At 48.1% G+C, this 17,392-nt stretch overlaps 1 protein-coding gene across 1 annotated transcript in view; it reads left to right on the top strand.

The window, feature by feature from the left end:
- FHAD1 (forkhead associated phosphopeptide binding domain 1) overlaps positions 1-17,392 on the top strand; it is a 122,202-nt gene that overhangs the window by 43,642 nt on the left and 61,168 nt on the right. Inside the window, 5 exon segments of the mRNA XM_035019737.1 lie at positions 2,994-3,212; positions 6,941-7,064; positions 10,970-11,100; positions 13,318-13,407; positions 14,458-14,562. Of these exon segments, the coding sequence (XP_034875628.1) occupies positions 2,994-3,212; positions 6,941-7,064; positions 10,970-11,100; positions 13,318-13,407; positions 14,458-14,562 (669 nt within the window).

The following is a 17,392-nucleotide window of genomic DNA, read 5'->3' as shown; positions in this document are numbered from 1 at the left end:
CTGGGTCCCACACAGTAACTGCTTGGTCAAACATGAGTGGCGGCATAGTGGTGGGGAAGACACGTTTCCTGGCAGGAAGTAGTGAGCAATGAAGTTGAGGACTGAGGGAAGACAGAGGTTTGTTGAAGAACCAGAGAGGTTTGGAATGAAATGGGAATGGGAGCCAGAGCAGATGAATCCAAGCCATGCTGGGAAGGGTCCAGGTTGATTTCTCCCTACACAGACACAACCTGAAATTATCCTAAAAGAAGCAGTCCTGCGATATCTTCCTTTCCTTAAAGACCGGGGCCTGAGCCTGCAGCAATTCTCTGAGTCTGTGAGGAGCAGAACCACGTGGGGTCCAGACTGGGCGTGGGAATCTGCGACTTCAGGTGGCAGGTGTCCCAGGACCAAACCTTGGAGAAGTATTGCAGTGAGGCGAGAAGCCAGGCTCAGACGCGGTTATTAGTTCTCTCTCGCCGTGCACAAGCCATCCCAAAACTTAGTGGCTTAAAATGGCAATTTATTGGGCACCTGGCTGGCTCAGTCAGTAGAGCATGTGACTCTTGATTTCAGGGCCATGAGTTCAAGCCCCATGTGGGGTGTGAAGCCTACTCAAAAAAAACCCCAAAAACGAGGAATTTATTACTTCCCAGAATCTACAGGTTGACCTGGAATGTTCTTCTGCTGGTGTCCCCTGGCTTCGTTCATGCAACTGTAGTCAATCAGTGGCGTAGCCCAGCCAGTGGTCTCAGATGGCCTCATTCCCATGTCTGGGACCTCAGCCAGCATGCCTGGAGTGATAGGCCTCTCTCTGCACATGGTTTATCGTCTGGGGCTGCTTCACAGCAGAGTGGCCCCAGGCTTCCCAGAGGGCCAGAACAGAAGCCATATAGCCTTTTAAGAACTTGCCTGGAGATTGCTGTACATCACTTCTGCCATATTCTATTGGTCAAAGCAAGATACAGGACCGGCCCCAACTTAGGGAATGGGGAGGTCCAATTCTGCTTGATGGCAGAAGGTACAAAGCATTTGTGGTCATTTTTCAATCTACCCCAGTTTTATTTGAGAGAGAGAGAAACAGCATGAGAGGGGAGAGGGTGAGAGGGAGAAGAAGGCTCCCCGCCGAGCCGGGAGCCAGATGTGGGACTCGATCCCAGGACTCTGGGACCATGACCTGAGCCGAAGGCAGTCGCTTAACCAACTGAGCCACCCAGGCGCCCAATCTACCCCAGTTTTAAACTGGAAATAGGATGCAACCACATTTATATATTTTTTCCTATTTATAAGCCATTTATGCCCTGACTTTCCAGGACTCCTTCAAATGCAAGTGCCAATAAACAAATTAGCTTAAGCAAAATAAATAAATAAATAAAAAATAAGCATTTATTGGCTCATCTTCTTGGAAATTTAAAAGCCCACTAGCTTCAGGCATGGCCAGATACAGGAGCTTAAGCGAGATCAGAACACTCCCTACTACCGATCTCTTCCCTCTGTTTCCCTCGGATCTTGGCTTTCTATAGCACACAGACTTCATGTGTTGGAAAAGACAAACTCAGGCACATAAGCCCATAAATTTAAAGTTTGTGATCCAAAAGGAGGCATGATCCTCTCCCTCTGTGATGGATGCATGAAATCTCTGAGAAAACCCTGATTGACCAGCTTGGGTCACGTGCACATGGGGAGGCGGGACAGGAAGGAGCAGGGCACATGATTGACAGTCCTACCAAGACCACATGGAAGGGGGAGGACTCTCTCAAGGAAGAGCTTGGGGTCCTCACAGAAAGGCTTAAACTCCATCTGTACAGCACGCCTTACAGCCTTCTTTATACTCCAGAGCCCAGCACAGGGCCTGGCACATAGTAGCTGCTCAATAGATGTTTATTGCATAACTAGATACTAAGCACCTGGCTGACCGTAATTGGGTGAAGCAGGCATGGCTGCCCAGGAGTATGGAATCTGTTTGATGCTATCCCTTGAAACTTTGCCATAAGCATTTGCAGGGATTCAAAGAAAGACCCTTGGCAGCAACTGGCAATGCCAGAGAAGCGTCCTCACAACGGAAACCCTGTCCTTCCATGGGTCGGGGAGCTGGAAGGTCTTGAGGCTGATTGGGTAAAGCTCCCCAGGAAACGAGTTGGCTTACAAATGACTCATTTACCTCCTTCCAACCGGTGGGAAATGGTTGGAAGAGCAGGGTCTACTTCAGAAGCAGAAATTCTGTAGCTACATTTGCAAATACATCTGGGGACTTGTGTTTCAGTTTTTTTGGACATTTTATTGATGACTTCCGGTGAAAAGTTTGGGGAATTTTTTTTTTTTCTTTTTGGTGGGGAAGCCTAACAAATTCTTTGGCCTTAGAGCTCTTTCTTTTGGAGAGATGGAGAACTGGGTTAATTATACTTGTGGGTAAAGTCAGCCGGCAATTTTTTTTTCCCCGACCCAAAGTTGATGAGCCCACACGAATAAATCACCACTCTTATCTCATTTACTTGCAGATTCAGTTACCTGGAGTAAATTTTTACATGAATAACGCAAAGAGGCAGGAAGTACCAGAAGGGAGGAAAGGGAAAAGAAATATTTCAGAATGTATTAAAATTTTTAAGTTAAAGAATAGTCCTCATTATATGCAGGATGTGGTCAAATAGAATGTCGTTTTCCTAACTACCTTTCCTGGGTCCCCAGTGTGCTAGGCTGAATATTATAAACAAAAATATTATAAATAAACTCCCTAGCAACAAAAGTTCCCATGTGGGGCAGTTGTTCTCAACATGAAAGTATAATTTCATGGGAAAGGAAATTTTCTGTGAAGTATAAACACCTATTACAGGAGTCTGTATACAAGTATGTCATTTTGTGATGGAGATAACCTTGAAACTACGCTTTTTCCCCTCCCCACCTGTCCTCACCCTCCCAAAAGAATCACACTCCGTTTTCCCTACATTTTTAAAAATGGGCTCAGCCTTGCACCCCGGACCCACACCTACTAAACTCCCCATCTGGCCTCCACCCAGGATGAAATCATTCTGCTGCTGGGGAAAGAAATCAGCCGTCTCTCGGATTTTGAACTTGAATCCAAATACAAAGACGCCGTGATAGCGAAGCTGCAGAATGAAGTGGCCAGCCTGAGTCAGAGGCTTTCGGAGTCCGCCTCGTCCAGGCAGAGTCAGTTCCAGGATCTGGATGAAGACATCGATGCCAAACGCAGAGAGATCCAGAGCTTGAAAAACCAGGTAGGTAGGACTCGGAGACACATTGGTGGAGGCCTTAGAGTCAGGACACAGGGCGGCAGCTGCCGGGGAGAGCCAGGGGAGCATGGAGGGGAGTCACCCAGATGGATAGAAAAGGGATGGTCCGCACAGTGCTGTGGGTATGAGCACACATCCCAGGAATCGGGGGCGTGGCAGGCTCCTAGCCCAGGAGAACCACGTTCAAGGAGCAAGCTTTGGTGTAAGTGCTGTAGATGCATTGGCTCACTTAAACCGCACGGTCCTCTGACATGTACCATTCTACAGATGAGGAGACTGAGGCAGGCTTGGGGACGCCCGGGAATTGGTTCAGTTCACACAGCAAGTTAGAGGGGGCGGTGCAAGTTGAACGCAGGTCTGCCTACTCGCAGACCCTATGCTTTCATCCCACCTACGCAGCTCCATGGCTTCAGTGACGGTCACTCACCCCCAACCCCAACCCCAGCCAGAAAGAGCTGTAGGTAGTCAGCTGGAGACGGGGAGAAGGAATCCCCCGTTTTCCAAACCCAAGCCCGAAGGCACTTGCTGCCTCACTTGTAGGGAACTTCCTCAAACAAAAATTCTCCATGCAGAATTTCTACATTATCCTTGAGACTAACTAGATCCAAAAAAAAATTTTCTTCAACTACTTTAAAATTGGCTATTGATCTTGTACATAAATTACATGTCAACAAAGTTGATTTGAAACAACAACAACAAACTGGCCACTGATGAATTGTGGCCTTGGTATAAACTGTTGCCCAAACCTGTAGACTCCCTATGCTTGGGGCCTCTGTTCTCTGCTTCCCTGGTCACTGCCTTTCCCCTCCTCTAAGCAACTCAGGGTGTGTGGCTTTGATCCGAGAAATGGTGCCCCAGGAAAGGACTTAGGTTGTGCGTGGTGAACCTAGGAGATTCTACCAGGAGACCGTAAGCTCCGTGAGAGCAAAGAGTGGGCCCAGCTACTTTCTAGAACACTGATAGGACTGTGTCCGTTCATTTGTTCATTCACTCATTCAAGTAAGATTTATTGGGTGCCCATCTTGTGCCATGCTCTCTTCTGGGCTCTGGGAATTCGGCAGAGAACGAGGCAGGTATGATTTTTGCCTTCCCTCCTTTATGTTCCAATGAGGGAGACAGAATTAATAAGTAAACAAATATATGCTCTCATATTCAAATGAACAAATGACTCTCTGTCGGACGTGTTTTGGGAAAAACAATGAAAGTAGTAGATCCTATAGGAATTACTACTTGACAGCTACTTGACAGGAAGCTAACTCCTTGACGGGCATCTTGTTCTTGATCTGAACCCAATTTTGCCATCGGACAGGGTAATATCTCTTTCGGCTATTCTCCCATCTCAGAGCTTTCCTGAGTACAAGTGGCGTGTCTTGTCCAGGTCCGTGGACAAGGGTGAATAATTCCCACATAATCTTTATTAGTCAAATATATTTGACATGTAAAGTGTAATCCTCACGTATCTTTGAGCATCCGTAGGTCACAATTCGAGACTTGTTTAAAGTGGCTAGTGATATCTGGGGGGAAAATGTTCACAAAGAAAGTATCTAGAAATAATTACACCGATTCATTATACTGTCGCCGCCCCCCACCCCTGAATCTTCACTTGTAACCGAAAGAGAGTATTTTGTAACAAGGCATATCTGGGCTGGAAACTGCAGTTAGTCTGAACCCAAATCAAGTTCTATCCGCTCACATTTTAGTTTTTTAAATATTCTACTGCCTGCAGAACATTCAGCCAGAAATATAAGCCACGCGGCTGGTTGATTTATTGTTCTGATTACTCTGTAGTCATCAGGTCCCCCTGAAAGTGTGTGCATCATGAGGTCTCTCAACAGTCTTCCATCCGCTACAGTATCACTGGGAAGTGCTTTGTCCCTGCCTGTTCTTGAACGCCTGAGCTAATTAACAGCCGAATTATTTTCTCGAGGCCATCCTCCTAACACTATCAGCTTTCTTAAGATTCGGTGCCCATCTTATTACCCAGGATAGCAGACATGCAACTTCTTGGGATACATGCCCATTAGAGACAATCTGGATACTTATTTGGGCGGGGAAGGAAACAGAGGTTTGAAGACTGGAGTTTCCTCGTAATCCGAAATCCTCAAACCCTGGTGCCTAGATTGAATTATCTTCTGTCTGTCAGAAGCAGAAACACTGGCGTCTTTGGGCAGGCGGGCATATGTCTTCCCATCCCTTCTGGAAGCTTGTCTCTTTGCCCTGTGCCTCTGGTGTTGTGCAAATAAAAAGCACGACGTGGAGAAGAGCTAGAAACACTCTTAAAAATTATCCCAAGTACCTTTTATGGGAAAGTTGCATGTCCCCCACCGAGAACAGTAAGAGGTGAAAGAAACGTTTTCACTCAAAGTTTCAAAAGCACAAACATGCAAAAGTATAGCCTTGGGGAGGGTGGGGGACAGAGTCATCTGTGTCCCCACCACCTTCTTGCAGACGCCCCCTTCCCAATGTCTCAGATACCCCAGGGAAAAAGTAAGTGTACCTGCCCCCGCTGTCATAGAATCTGAACAATGATGGTGCGTGAAATGAGCCAGGGAACGCGTGAAACCTTGTTCCTTCTGTTAATTCTCCCAGAGTAAGAATGACAAGGTTTTCAGGGACAGACACCAAGAACAAGGACCGTGAGCGCCCTCTGCTGGCCAAGGCCTCTGCGCCCGCACCCGCATTACCTGAGCGCGCCCCACCTGCCTTCGTTCTTTAAGCCACGCCTCCAGCAGGGTAAGAGGCTTGACAGGGAGCTGTGGGGTTGACTCGGGGAGCTGCCGCTCACACACACCTGGGTAGTGACACCTGGGTAGTGAGGTCAGAGGACAGTCGCATCTACCACCTGTATGCCGTGGGCCAGGCACCATCTGGGCGCTTGTACATCCACGGGAACTTATTAAAATACTTCTCACGATCCTATCCGATTGGGACTGCCATCACCCCACTTAATGAAACAGTGAGACAGAATCCGGTGTTCTCCCGGTGTGTTCCTCAGCCGGTGAGTGGCAGCAACGGAATCTGAAGGCCACAGTCGGGCTCCCAAGTCCACGCTGTGCTTTACAGCCTGCAGCCCGGACTCCTGTGCCTAGAGCCACCCGGCAAGGGGGGCAGAGCGCGAACCGGGCACCTGGAGACCAGCCGAATCGGGACTCCACCTCTGCCGGCCATGTCAGCCCCACGGCCGTGAGACTCGGGATGCTCGCTTGCAACCTGGGAGCGTTAATGGGAAGCTCAGCCTCCTGCGATGCGGTGAGGAGCTAGGGAGGTAGCGTCTGGGAACGGGCTTTGTGAGCTCTGGAGTGTTCTGAGATATAAGCCACTGTTGTTCTCATTCGAGGAAGTTAATTTTATAACATGCTTCCCTCTCGTGAGCTTTGCTCTGCATCTGGTCGGCGCTGGATGACCCGGAACCAACAGCTGGTCTCCTTCTGGCGGGGAGTCCAAAGGTGGTAGGAAGGCACGTTAGGGATCAGCTGTCCCCAGGCAGCTGCACCTGAGCCATTTTGTGGACACAGAGCTAAGGCTCACGTTTTCATTCCATATGATGCGGTGGTCACTGAAGGAACAGGCCCTCTCCTGTCCCTCCCACTAGTTAAAACTAAAAACTCGGTTTCCCCAACACCCCACCAAAGATCAGTCCAAATCTCTTGTCCAGCCGTGGAGAAGTATACCTGGGCCGGCCCCCTCTGACCGTGTGTTGCCTCCTCCCACAGATCAGTGCCTTACAGAAAGGCTACAGCCAGGTGCTGTGCCAGACCCTGTCTGAGAGGAACTCAGAGATCACATCCCTGAAGAACGAGGGCGAGAACTTGCGGAGGGACAATGCCGTCACCTCAGGTGAGCTCTCTCTGACGTGGGCCTGAGAGCCGCTCCCCTCCGCCTCCTTCCCAGGCCACAGCAGACATCACCAATCAACCACCGCACCACTGCTCACTGATCTGGGGTGCAGCCTCGGAGATCTTCTGAGTGACCTGCGTCTGTGAGTTGCAGCCTGCCCTCAAGAGAGGGTTTTTGCCGTCCGGTTCCTAGGGCAGGGCCTGATAACGATTTGAGTGAAGGTTATCACTTAGCTATGTCTAGTGAGTGCCAGGCTCACCAGGGAGAACACAGGGCACCGTGTGGCTTGGGTGGTTCCAGAAGCCAGCTTGCCTTCAGTGCAAGCTAGAATGTGGACAGAGTGGGGTCACCACGTTAGGGCCCTGGTGCACTTGGACCCCGGTGGAAACATTTCCTAATTGGCCAGCAGAGGAGGTTGCATACTACAGACTTGGGGGAGGTGGGGCGAGCACATCGTCCAGAGGCCAGCTGCTTCTTACCCTGGATCCTTTCATTCATTGCACGTGTTTACTGAGCACCTACTAGGTGTCCGGCCCTGCTCTAGGTGCTGGGGAGAGACAGCCCTGATCACAATGTTTCTGTACTCCTAGGGTTCACATGTGCAAGTGGGTGACAGACACTAAACGTAAACAGGTAAATAAACAAGCCCATTTCAGAGACAAGTGGGCAGTGTGGGAGCAAAGTGCTTGAGGGGCAGAAGTGAAGGGAGAATAGCTTAGTGGGCTGGAAGGGACAGGTCTTTGAAGAGGTGAAAGGGAAGGGCAGTGAGGAAGCCAGAGGGAACAGTGTTCCAGGCAGAGGGATCACAAATGCAAAGGGCCTGAGGCTGGGGCCAGCTGGCCGCGTGGGAGGAGCTGGAGGCCGGTGTGGCTGGAGTGGGGTGAACGTGGGAGTGGGGGACGGGCAAGGTCAGAGAGGGACGCAGGGGGTAGGTCACAGGGAGGAGTCTGGGTTTTATTCTAAGGGTGATGGGGAGCCACTAGGGTTTTTAGAGAGAAATCACATGCCTGAGAAGGATGGGCCATTAACAGAGAAAGAGGGGAGGGAGTGAAGCAGGGGGGATGGGGAGCAGGCAGTGAGTCTGGAAGGGGCATATTGCTCTCAGAGTGCTGGCTACACGGCAGGAAACGCGTCCATAGCTGTGAAAGCCGAGCATAGCGCTGAGCCACAGGTGAATCGCCATCTATCTCTTTCTGAATCCGGGTGCCATGCACCAGGACAGCCTGACCACTGGCTTTTCCTCTGCCTCACTCTGCAACTTCCCACCCTTACCCCCACCACCTGCCAGGCCTGTTCATGCTCTTCCCTAATTTACAATGTCCTCAGATATTTGCTGAGCCCTTCCTGTGGGCCGGGTGCGGCTCCAGACACAGACATCCTGGGCCCTTGTCTTCCTTGCCCACACCGGCCTGTCAGATCTCATCTGTGCTCCAGGCCTGTCTCGGATACCACCTTCTTCACTCAGGGATTGGACAGACTTGCGTTAGGGTAACACTTGGGGTGGGCTGGACCCACTCACAGTGTGGTCCCCAGACCAGCAGCATCAGCCTGCCCTGGGTCCTGGTGAGAACCACAGAATTTCAGGCCCCAGCCCAGAACCTCCTGAAAGGGCATCTGACTTTGCTGAAGTCCCTGGGGTCTCGTATGCACATTCAAGCTCGAGAAGCACGGGGCTGGGTTACACTGCAGCTATGGGCCCTGAGACTCAGTGGCTTATAACAGATGGGCTCATGTCTTGCCTCCGCGTGGTATCCATCGTGGGTTAGCAGGGGCTTTTCTCATCGTGGCCACTCAGGGACCAGGCTGACAGAGGCCATCACAGCGCCTGCTTCCACAGTGAGAGAGGCGGGAAAGACGTACAGGGCAAATGGAATGACGGGAACTGAGTTTGCTCTCCTGCCCGAAACAACCAAAAAAAGAAAAAATATATCTGCGATAATTATTTTCACATGACCATGATCCGGGAGAGAGGAAACAAACCAGTGGGCCCCCACTTTGAGGGGATGGCACTGGAGAGGCCAACACAGCTCCGGGGCGCTGGGCAGCGTGCCAGGGAGGAGAGGCCGCACAGAGAGGTGATCTCTAGAGGGTCCCCCACCAGTCTTCAGCTGAGTGTTGAATAGCACAAGTAGGTGGGCAGGGAAAGAAAACCCAGCAGGAGCAGAGGGGACCATCTCGAAGCTCACACAGGCCAAGAATGGTTGACTTTCCCAGCCTCCAGAACGGAGCGGCCTCATAATCCACAGGGTATCTGGTAGAGTCAAAAAGGTGTTGGCTCAGTCATGAGGCCCAAATGCCACTAGACTAGAGGTTGCTCTGGGGGCATGTGTTGGGGTGCCCACTGGGTGTTACACGCAACTAATGAATCGTGGAACACTACGACAAAAACTTATGATGTACTATATGCTGGCTAAATGAACATAATAAAAAAAAATTAAAAATAAGAATAAAATTAAAATCCACATGAATATGAATAAATAAATAAGTAAATATGTGTTGCTCCAGTCCCGCCTCCCAAAGCTAGAAGGCAAGTCCCAAAGGGATCAACTTGTTTCAAAGTAACTTAACCGTGTCCTGTGACAGAGCTCATTGTTTAAATGAAATTCTGGGTCACACTGTCCTTCATCTCACATACTTTTTTTGATTGATGGCTATCAATGAAATTGGGCATGATGTTCTTCCAAGAAAAGAACCACGTGAGATAATCCAATCCCACAGCATTTCCACGCCCTTCTTCCCACGTGTCCTCAACCTGAGAATCCAATAATGTATTAGTGATCTCCTGCTACCTAACAAATACGGGGACTAGGGACCCACAGACAACCCAAAAGTTCGTGGGTAAAACAACAACCACTATTTATTATATCATCCAGCTTCTGGAGCTCAGGAATGAGGGGGTGACTTGGTTCTCAGGGTCTCCCATGAGGGGCAGTCAGGACATTGGCTGAGGCAAATGTCACCTCATCTAAAGCCGTATCAGGAGCTGGAGGATCTGCTTCCAGAATGGCTCATCCACGCGGCTGTTATCTGGACACCTCCATTCTGAACAATTTGGGCCTCTCCCCTGGCGGCTTGAGCATCCTCACAACATGGTGGTTGGCTTCCCCCGCTGAGTGAGTGATCCGACAGAGAGCGAAAGGAAAGCTGCAGTATCTTTTATGACCCACCTAGGAAGTCACGGTCCATCTTTTCCACAAAATCACACTGGTTACACACGTCAACCTACTCATGGTAGGAAGGGGCTGTGCCAGGGCATGAACTCTGGGAGGTCAGGATCACTGGGGCCATTTTAGAAACCGGCTACCACAAAAAATAATGGGTACCCTGTAACAAATGCGATGGGTCAGCCACTCTCCTAAATTCTTTATATGTCTTTAACCCTTATAATAACTCATGGGGGACATATAGTGAAAGATACTTACAGGGAAAATAACTTGTCCAAGAACACCACACAACTAAGTGGTAGAAACGGGTTCCAAACTCGGGTGAGTGTGAATCCAGCCACCCTGCTCACAGCCTCCTTCTGCCGTAAGACTTTTTATGGCCCCTGGTGAAAAATTCCTGGTCCTTCCCCGCACTGGCCTTTGTTCCCCAGGCCCATGGCGTGGCCTCTCCTGCCAAACCTGAGCCCACGGGGGCCCCCCAAAGGCTCTTCTTCTCCCAGCAACACTCGCTGACTTCTTGTTCTCACTGAGGTCTTAAACAAACACTGTTCCACGCTTTTCAGGGTCATCCCTGTCCCAGCTCCGGGAGCCTGGACAAAAGCTCCTGAGTTGCAGACGAGGACCAGGGGCCTCCCGGGCTTGTAAGGGGCTCCCCCACAAGTTGGCCGACAGCTGTGGTGACGGTCATCCTTCCTGCCCCTTTGACCTCTGCGAGTCTTTATTTATTTATTGTTTTTACAGGGATGGTGTCATCATTGCAAAAAGAAGTGTTAACAAGGGATGAGGAGATTCAACAACTCAAACAGGAGGTGAACCAACTAAAAAGTGAGAACAAAGAAAAGAATCACCAGCTTGAAGCCCTCAGCTCCAGAGTGAGTATCGGGGCACCATCGTCATCCTTGTAGCTGTCCCCCAAAAGCAGAGCGGAGCCCCATGACTCATCTCACGTACCCCGGGCCCCAGCTTTAAATGTCACTCCCATCTCTCCCACCACTGTGAGATGGACTGGTGCCCAAGGGCTGGTATCCACCGGGAGGACAGCCGCTAGGTGGCCCAAAACACCAAAGGCCCACCTGGAGAGACTAAAGGCAGGGGCCAGGTTCTCTGCAAGGTGAAGAGCTTTTTAAGTGTAACTTTGACTCTGCAAATGATGCCTTCAATCCTGACTTTAGAATCCTGATCCTGTAGAGGACGATTTCTCAGGATGCACGTGCTTTGTGTGTTTCAGTGAGTCGAGGTAAAACCCAATAGCTGTCATCTTGGCCGGCAGCTCAGAGATTCCAGTGGCTGCCTGATCAGGTAGCTCAGTCTGCAGGGATGGGGGGCGGTGGCTGGATAGAGCTCGAAGTTCCAAAGAAAAGGCACAAGAAGTAAAGTCGGGTGCTTAGTACGATACTCAGTTTGGAACTGAGAAAAGGCAGAACGTGAGCTTTGGGGTTGGACAGACCAGGATCCAATCCCAGAGCTTTCTTTTCTTGTAACTTATTTGGCCTCTGTTTCCACATCTGTGAAATGGGGATAACAAAACCATTTTTCTGAGAAGTGAGAGGCAGATTTCAGTTGTGCTCTTCTGCCTCTGCACCTGGTCAGCTGCCTGGCCGAGCCCCGTCCATACATTCGTTTCTCCCAGGTAGATTGACTCCCTAGATGCACAGTATCATTGCTTTATGTGGGGTACGTGAGTGTGTGCGTGGGTGTGTGCGTGCATGTTGGGGAGGGGGGGCGGGTTGCAGAGCTGATGCTAAGCGGAAGAGATATGGAAAAACAGCCCCGTTTTGACTGTTCTACTTCTTAAAGTACATTTGGATTCTTTTTCTCCCCATTTCCTCTTCCTCATTGACCTTGGAATGAGGTATCCCTCCTCCCCTAGGCTGTGCCGTCCATTAGCACACAGGGGTCCTGCCCCCAAGGGTTTGGCTCTGAGGAGCATGTGGGAGGCCTATCTTTTGTTTTTCTAATTCCCTTTGTCATGCGTGTGAATTTTAGGGAAATAAAAGTAGATGATACTGAGAAGCAAAACTAGAGAGATAAGAAAGAAAATGCTACCCTAGAAATCCACATTAATATTTTAATATATAGTCTTCCAATCTTGTTTCTATATACAATAAAGGGATAAATATTTTAACATATATACTATACACATTTTTAAAATTTTAAATACTTACTATTTTCCCATATTAATAAATAAGAGCTCATATCATCGGTCCTAAAAGCTACATAATATTTTTCTGGATGTACACAATGTAATAAAATGGTCTGTGGTTGGACACGGTTGTTTCTTTTTTCCTTTCTTTTTTTTTTTCCTGTTGCTAACAATACTGTGAAGAACATCCCCGAACCTACAGATTTGCTGATTTCTCTAATCATCATCCTTAAGAGACAATACTAAAGTGGGAATTTCTGGGTCAAAAGAAGGCACATCTTTATGTTCTTAATGCGTGTTGCCAAACTGCCCTCCAGAAGGGCTGTTTCACTTACATTTCCACGGCCAGGTGGCTGTGTTTTGAGATGTCACTTGCAGAAAGCACTGAGAGCCATCCAAGTTCACTAGCAAGACCCTCCCAGTATTCCTGCAAGCTCTCTTGGCTGGTCACAGAGGAAAACACACCCATCCTTCCACCCTAAGGATCCAGACTCTGCAAAGCTGTGTCTGTCCCATCGTGTAGATTGCTGGTTCTTTTTTTAAAAGATTTTATTTATTTATTTGACAGAGAGAGAGAGGACAAGCAGGGGACACTGCAGGCAGAGGGAGAAGGAGAAGCAGGCTCCCCGTTGAGCAAGGAACCCAACACAGGGCTCGATCCCAGGACCCTGGGATCATGACCTGAGCCTAAGACAGAGTCTTAACCAACTGAGCCACCCAGGCACTCGTTGAGGAAGAATTTACATATGTTACCCCTGGGAATCACGAGAGGGGTGACTAGGAACTGCTGCAGGGCCCGGGGCGTCCCCCAGACACAAATGGCCTCGCCTCTGGGAATTTGGGGAAGTGATTGGATGAAACAACAAGAAATGCTCTTAGGGGCAAATACGGGGACTAGGGACCCACAGACAACCCCATGTGGTCTTGCTGTCCTTTCTCTCCATAGTGCTCCATGCTGAAAGAAGAGTTAAAGAAGGAAGATGCTCACAAGGAGCACCAGGAAGCCCAAGGGAAAGAGTTAAAACTCTGCAAAATTGTGAGTTGAGTCTCTTTACTGCTAAGTGTCCCCAGAAAAGCTAGACTTTGACCCTCAGCGTTTTCTGGGGGGCCGGGGAGGGGTTCCTTGGACCATTAGATAGCACAAGCTGTGGGGCTTTAATGATTGTTCATTACCCTAGCCTCCTAATTCTTTGAAATGCTGCCTCTAGCCTCAAGGAAGAGATGGCTGAAAATACCGTAGAAAACACACTCTCCCAGCATTCTCTGGGCAGTGGGCACATTCCCCCTGGGCCTGGGTGTGGGACACACAGCCCCGGCCCCTGGACCCATGGTGCCCACACTGTCATGTTCCCCTGTCAGAGTTTATCAGAGGCATGGACACGGTTATTAACACAAAATTCTTCTTGAAGTATTTTTGCGGAAATAAACCAACGTTACACCAATTCATAAAAACAAAACAAAAAGAAAAGGTATCATTTGCCTTAGATAGACGATGACTTTGGAAATAAACAACGACAAAAATACGAGCACTCAAATGAAAATGCTCATCGCCTGCACCAGCTGAACCCTCTTCCCCAACAGCAGGCATGAGTTTCCATATGCTGGGAAGTACAGCGCCTTCACCACGAGGAGGAGACACGTCTGTTCTCTGTGCCAGGAACATTGCTATTCTCTGCCTCGAAATGGGAAAAAAGAAAAATTTCATTGTTCTGTCCTTCCAAACCGTGTCCATTGTTCATCCAAGCAGCCATTATTTAGATTGATCTCAAGAAGATACCCCAGGAGAAGAGCTTCTAATGAGTTGATAGATATCTTGTACTGTTTAATCCAGGGTCCATGCTGATTTTCAAAAGAAACTAATCATTTCCCTTTACCCAATTTCCCATACATCAGTTGAAGAAACATCTACTTTGCCCCACGGATGTAGAATTTTCCCCCAAGGGAAGCAATTAAGCTAATACCAGACTAGGTTTCTACCTTAATGAACCCAATGAAATGAGCTACAGAGATTAAGAATTTTCAGCCTAGAGGGCAACTCCCACTTCCCGTGAGGGAAGTTGACTTCCTGTTGTTGAAACTCTTTCAGCAAATCCAAGACATGGAGAAAGAAATGAAGAAGCTCAGGGAGGACCTGAAGAAGAGTTGTACTGAACAGAACATGATCTCTAAAACGCTGCGAGAAAAGAGCAAGGTAAGACAAGGACAGTGTGGCCCAGTGACGGCTCTGGGCCAGGCTCTCTGCACGCAACATCTCCATGAATCTCACAACAACTCCGTGTGGTCAATACCGGTATTAACCCCACTTGACGGTTGAGAAACCGAAGCTCACAGAGGTAAAGTTCACGCAGATAAAGTAGCTGTACTATTCAGAAGCTGAACCCAGGTCTATCTGACTCCAGTGCTCTTGTGTGTAACTGCTAGTCTAGACTGACTTCAACTCGTAATTGGTAAAATTTATCCAGAAGAGAATTGATCCATTAAATCAAGTTTGCCAATGACGTTGTTCAAACTTAAATGCCCTTATTGATGTTTTTGGCTATGTGTTCTATCAGTCATTGAAGAGTTATATTTTTTAAAATTTCATGATTGTGCATTTGTGTATTGTTACTTTTAGTATTGCCAACTTTTGCTTTGTATATTTTGAGGCTGTGTTACTAGGTGCCTATAAATTTAGAATTTTAATACTTCTCATTGGAAAAAAAAAAAAACCCTTTGATCATCATAAAACATCCCTCTTCATCTCTAGTAGTGTTTTCCCCTTAAAGTCTACTTTGTCATTAATATAACTCTGGCAGTGGGGCACCTGGGTGGCTCAGTCGGTGTCCAACTCTTGGTTTTGGCTCAGTCATGATCTTAGGGTCCTGGGATCAAGCCCTACATCAGGCTCTGCACTCAGTGCAGAGTCTGCTTGTCCCTCTCCGTCTCCCTCTGCTTCTCTCTCTCTCTCTCTCTTAAATAAATAAATAAATAAATAAATAAATAAATAAATAAATAAATAAAATCTACATATATATAAAACTGGTGGCCACACTGGTTTTTCTTTTGGTTAGAATTTTCATAGCATATCTTGTTCCTACTTTTTCTGTCAATCTTTGTTTTGTGTTTTAGACACATCTCTTCTAAATAGCACATCATCTTTATAAAATCCACTTTGACAATCTTTGTTTTTTAGTCCATTTATATATAAAGTGGTTGCTGGTTTATTGGGGTTTAAATCTACCTTCCTGCTCAGTACCAGCTGTACAATCTGTGTGATGCTCCCTTTTCTTCCTTTCTTGCCCTCTTTTGAGTTAGTGGTTTTCTGTCATTTCATTTTTCTATTAGCTTGGAAATTCTTTCCTCTTTTACTACTCTTTTAGTAATAGCAAGACAATAGCATTCAGCCTTGACTTACCAAAATCCAATAGTAATTGAATTTCTCACTCTTTATTCTTTTAATGGTCAACCTAATGGCTATAATCTGCATTCTTGACTTACCAAGATCCAACATTAGTTGATAATTATTCACTTCTCCTTGGTAAGGCAATGACTGTAGAACACTTACTTCGCTCATCCCCCTCCAGATTTGTATGCCACTGTTGTCATTTTCTAGACTATTCCTTTTATTTTATTTTATTTTTTATCTTATTTTATTTACTTTGTGTTTTCCTTCAGCATGGCTGTGCTGATGACAAATTCTCTCAGATTTTTGCACATGCATCTTTGGAAATGAATATTTAACCTTCATTCTTAAAACACATTTTGACTGAGTATCGAATTCTGCATTGGTGATGACATTCTTCCGGTGCGTTACCCGTAGCATCAGGACCATCATTCCCTTGTCTCTCGGGTCCTGTTGTTTCCACTTAGAAGTCATTTAGAAGCCTAACTCTTGTGCCTTTGTGTAATCTGTTTTCCCTGGCCACTTTTAAGATTTTCTTTTCTCTTCATTTTTAGCAGCTTTATTATGATTTATTTAGATGTGGATTCATTTTTATTTACCTTGTTTGGCATTCACATGGGCTTCTTGAATCCTTGGCTGGGTGTTTTTGCATTCATGTGGCACTCGGGTGACCTACCACACAGGCAGTGGAGAGCTGCTGAAGGCTCTTGAACAGGGAACTGGTATGATTACATTGTGATCAGTAATAATGGTGAAGGGCGCCTGGGTGGCTCGGTCGGTTAAACATCTGCCTTCGGCTCAGGTCATGATCCCAGGGTCCTGGGATCGGGCCCTGCGTCGGGCTCCCTGCTCAGCGGGGAGTCTGCTCCTCCCTCTCCCTCTGCCCTGACCCCCTGCTTGTGCTCTCTCTCTCTCTTTCAATCGAATAAATAAAATCCTGTACAACTAATAATAATAATGGTGAAAACAATAGCTATAATAGCTATCATTTCCCATGTACTAGGCATTATGCCAAACATTTCATCTCTCTCAAACATTTATCCTCTCCATTTTTCAGATGAGGGAATCAAGGCTCTTAGTCACTAGTAAGGTAACCAGCCCATGGCCACACTGTCAGCAGGAGGCGAAGCCAAGACTGGAAGCCAGGCTTGTCTGGCTCCAGTCACTGGGGCACAGCCAGTAGCCACGCGCGACTCTTCACACTGAAATTAATCAAGATTAGGTGAAATTCAAAATTGAGTTCCTCAGTCACACCAGCCACATTTCAAGTGCTTGAGACCCAGATGTGGCTACTATTCAGCACAGACGTGGGGCATTTCTATCGCTGCAGAAAGCTCTGTCAGACCGAGCTGCCCCACAGCCTGGTGACTTGCACAGCACCGTGGAGAATGTGCTGGAAGGAAGTAAACGGGAAGGAGGAGGCCACTTCACCGCAGGCCAGAGGTGCCCAGTGCCCGGTGGCGGGGCTCGCCAGGCTAGGGATGGAGGCGTGGACTGGATGTGAGAGAGGTTGGAGCCCCAGGCTTGGAGATCACCGAGCGTGAGGGGCAGAGTGGGGTGGCAGTGCAGGAAGACCCCCAGGGTTGGGGCGGGGAATGAGGGACTGTTCATTCGACGGGGAGCGTAGCTAAGAGCAGAG

Source organism: Mirounga leonina, unplaced genomic scaffold (genome assembly GCF_011800145.1).
Source record: "Mirounga leonina isolate KUSES-001 unplaced genomic scaffold, KU_Mleo_1.0 Mir_173, whole genome shotgun sequence".
Classification (NCBI taxonomy): Eukaryota; Metazoa; Chordata; class Mammalia; order Carnivora; family Phocidae; genus Mirounga; species Mirounga leonina.
The sequence above is the reverse complement of the archived record's forward strand: the minus strand, read 5'-3'. Positions and strand labels throughout refer to the sequence as shown.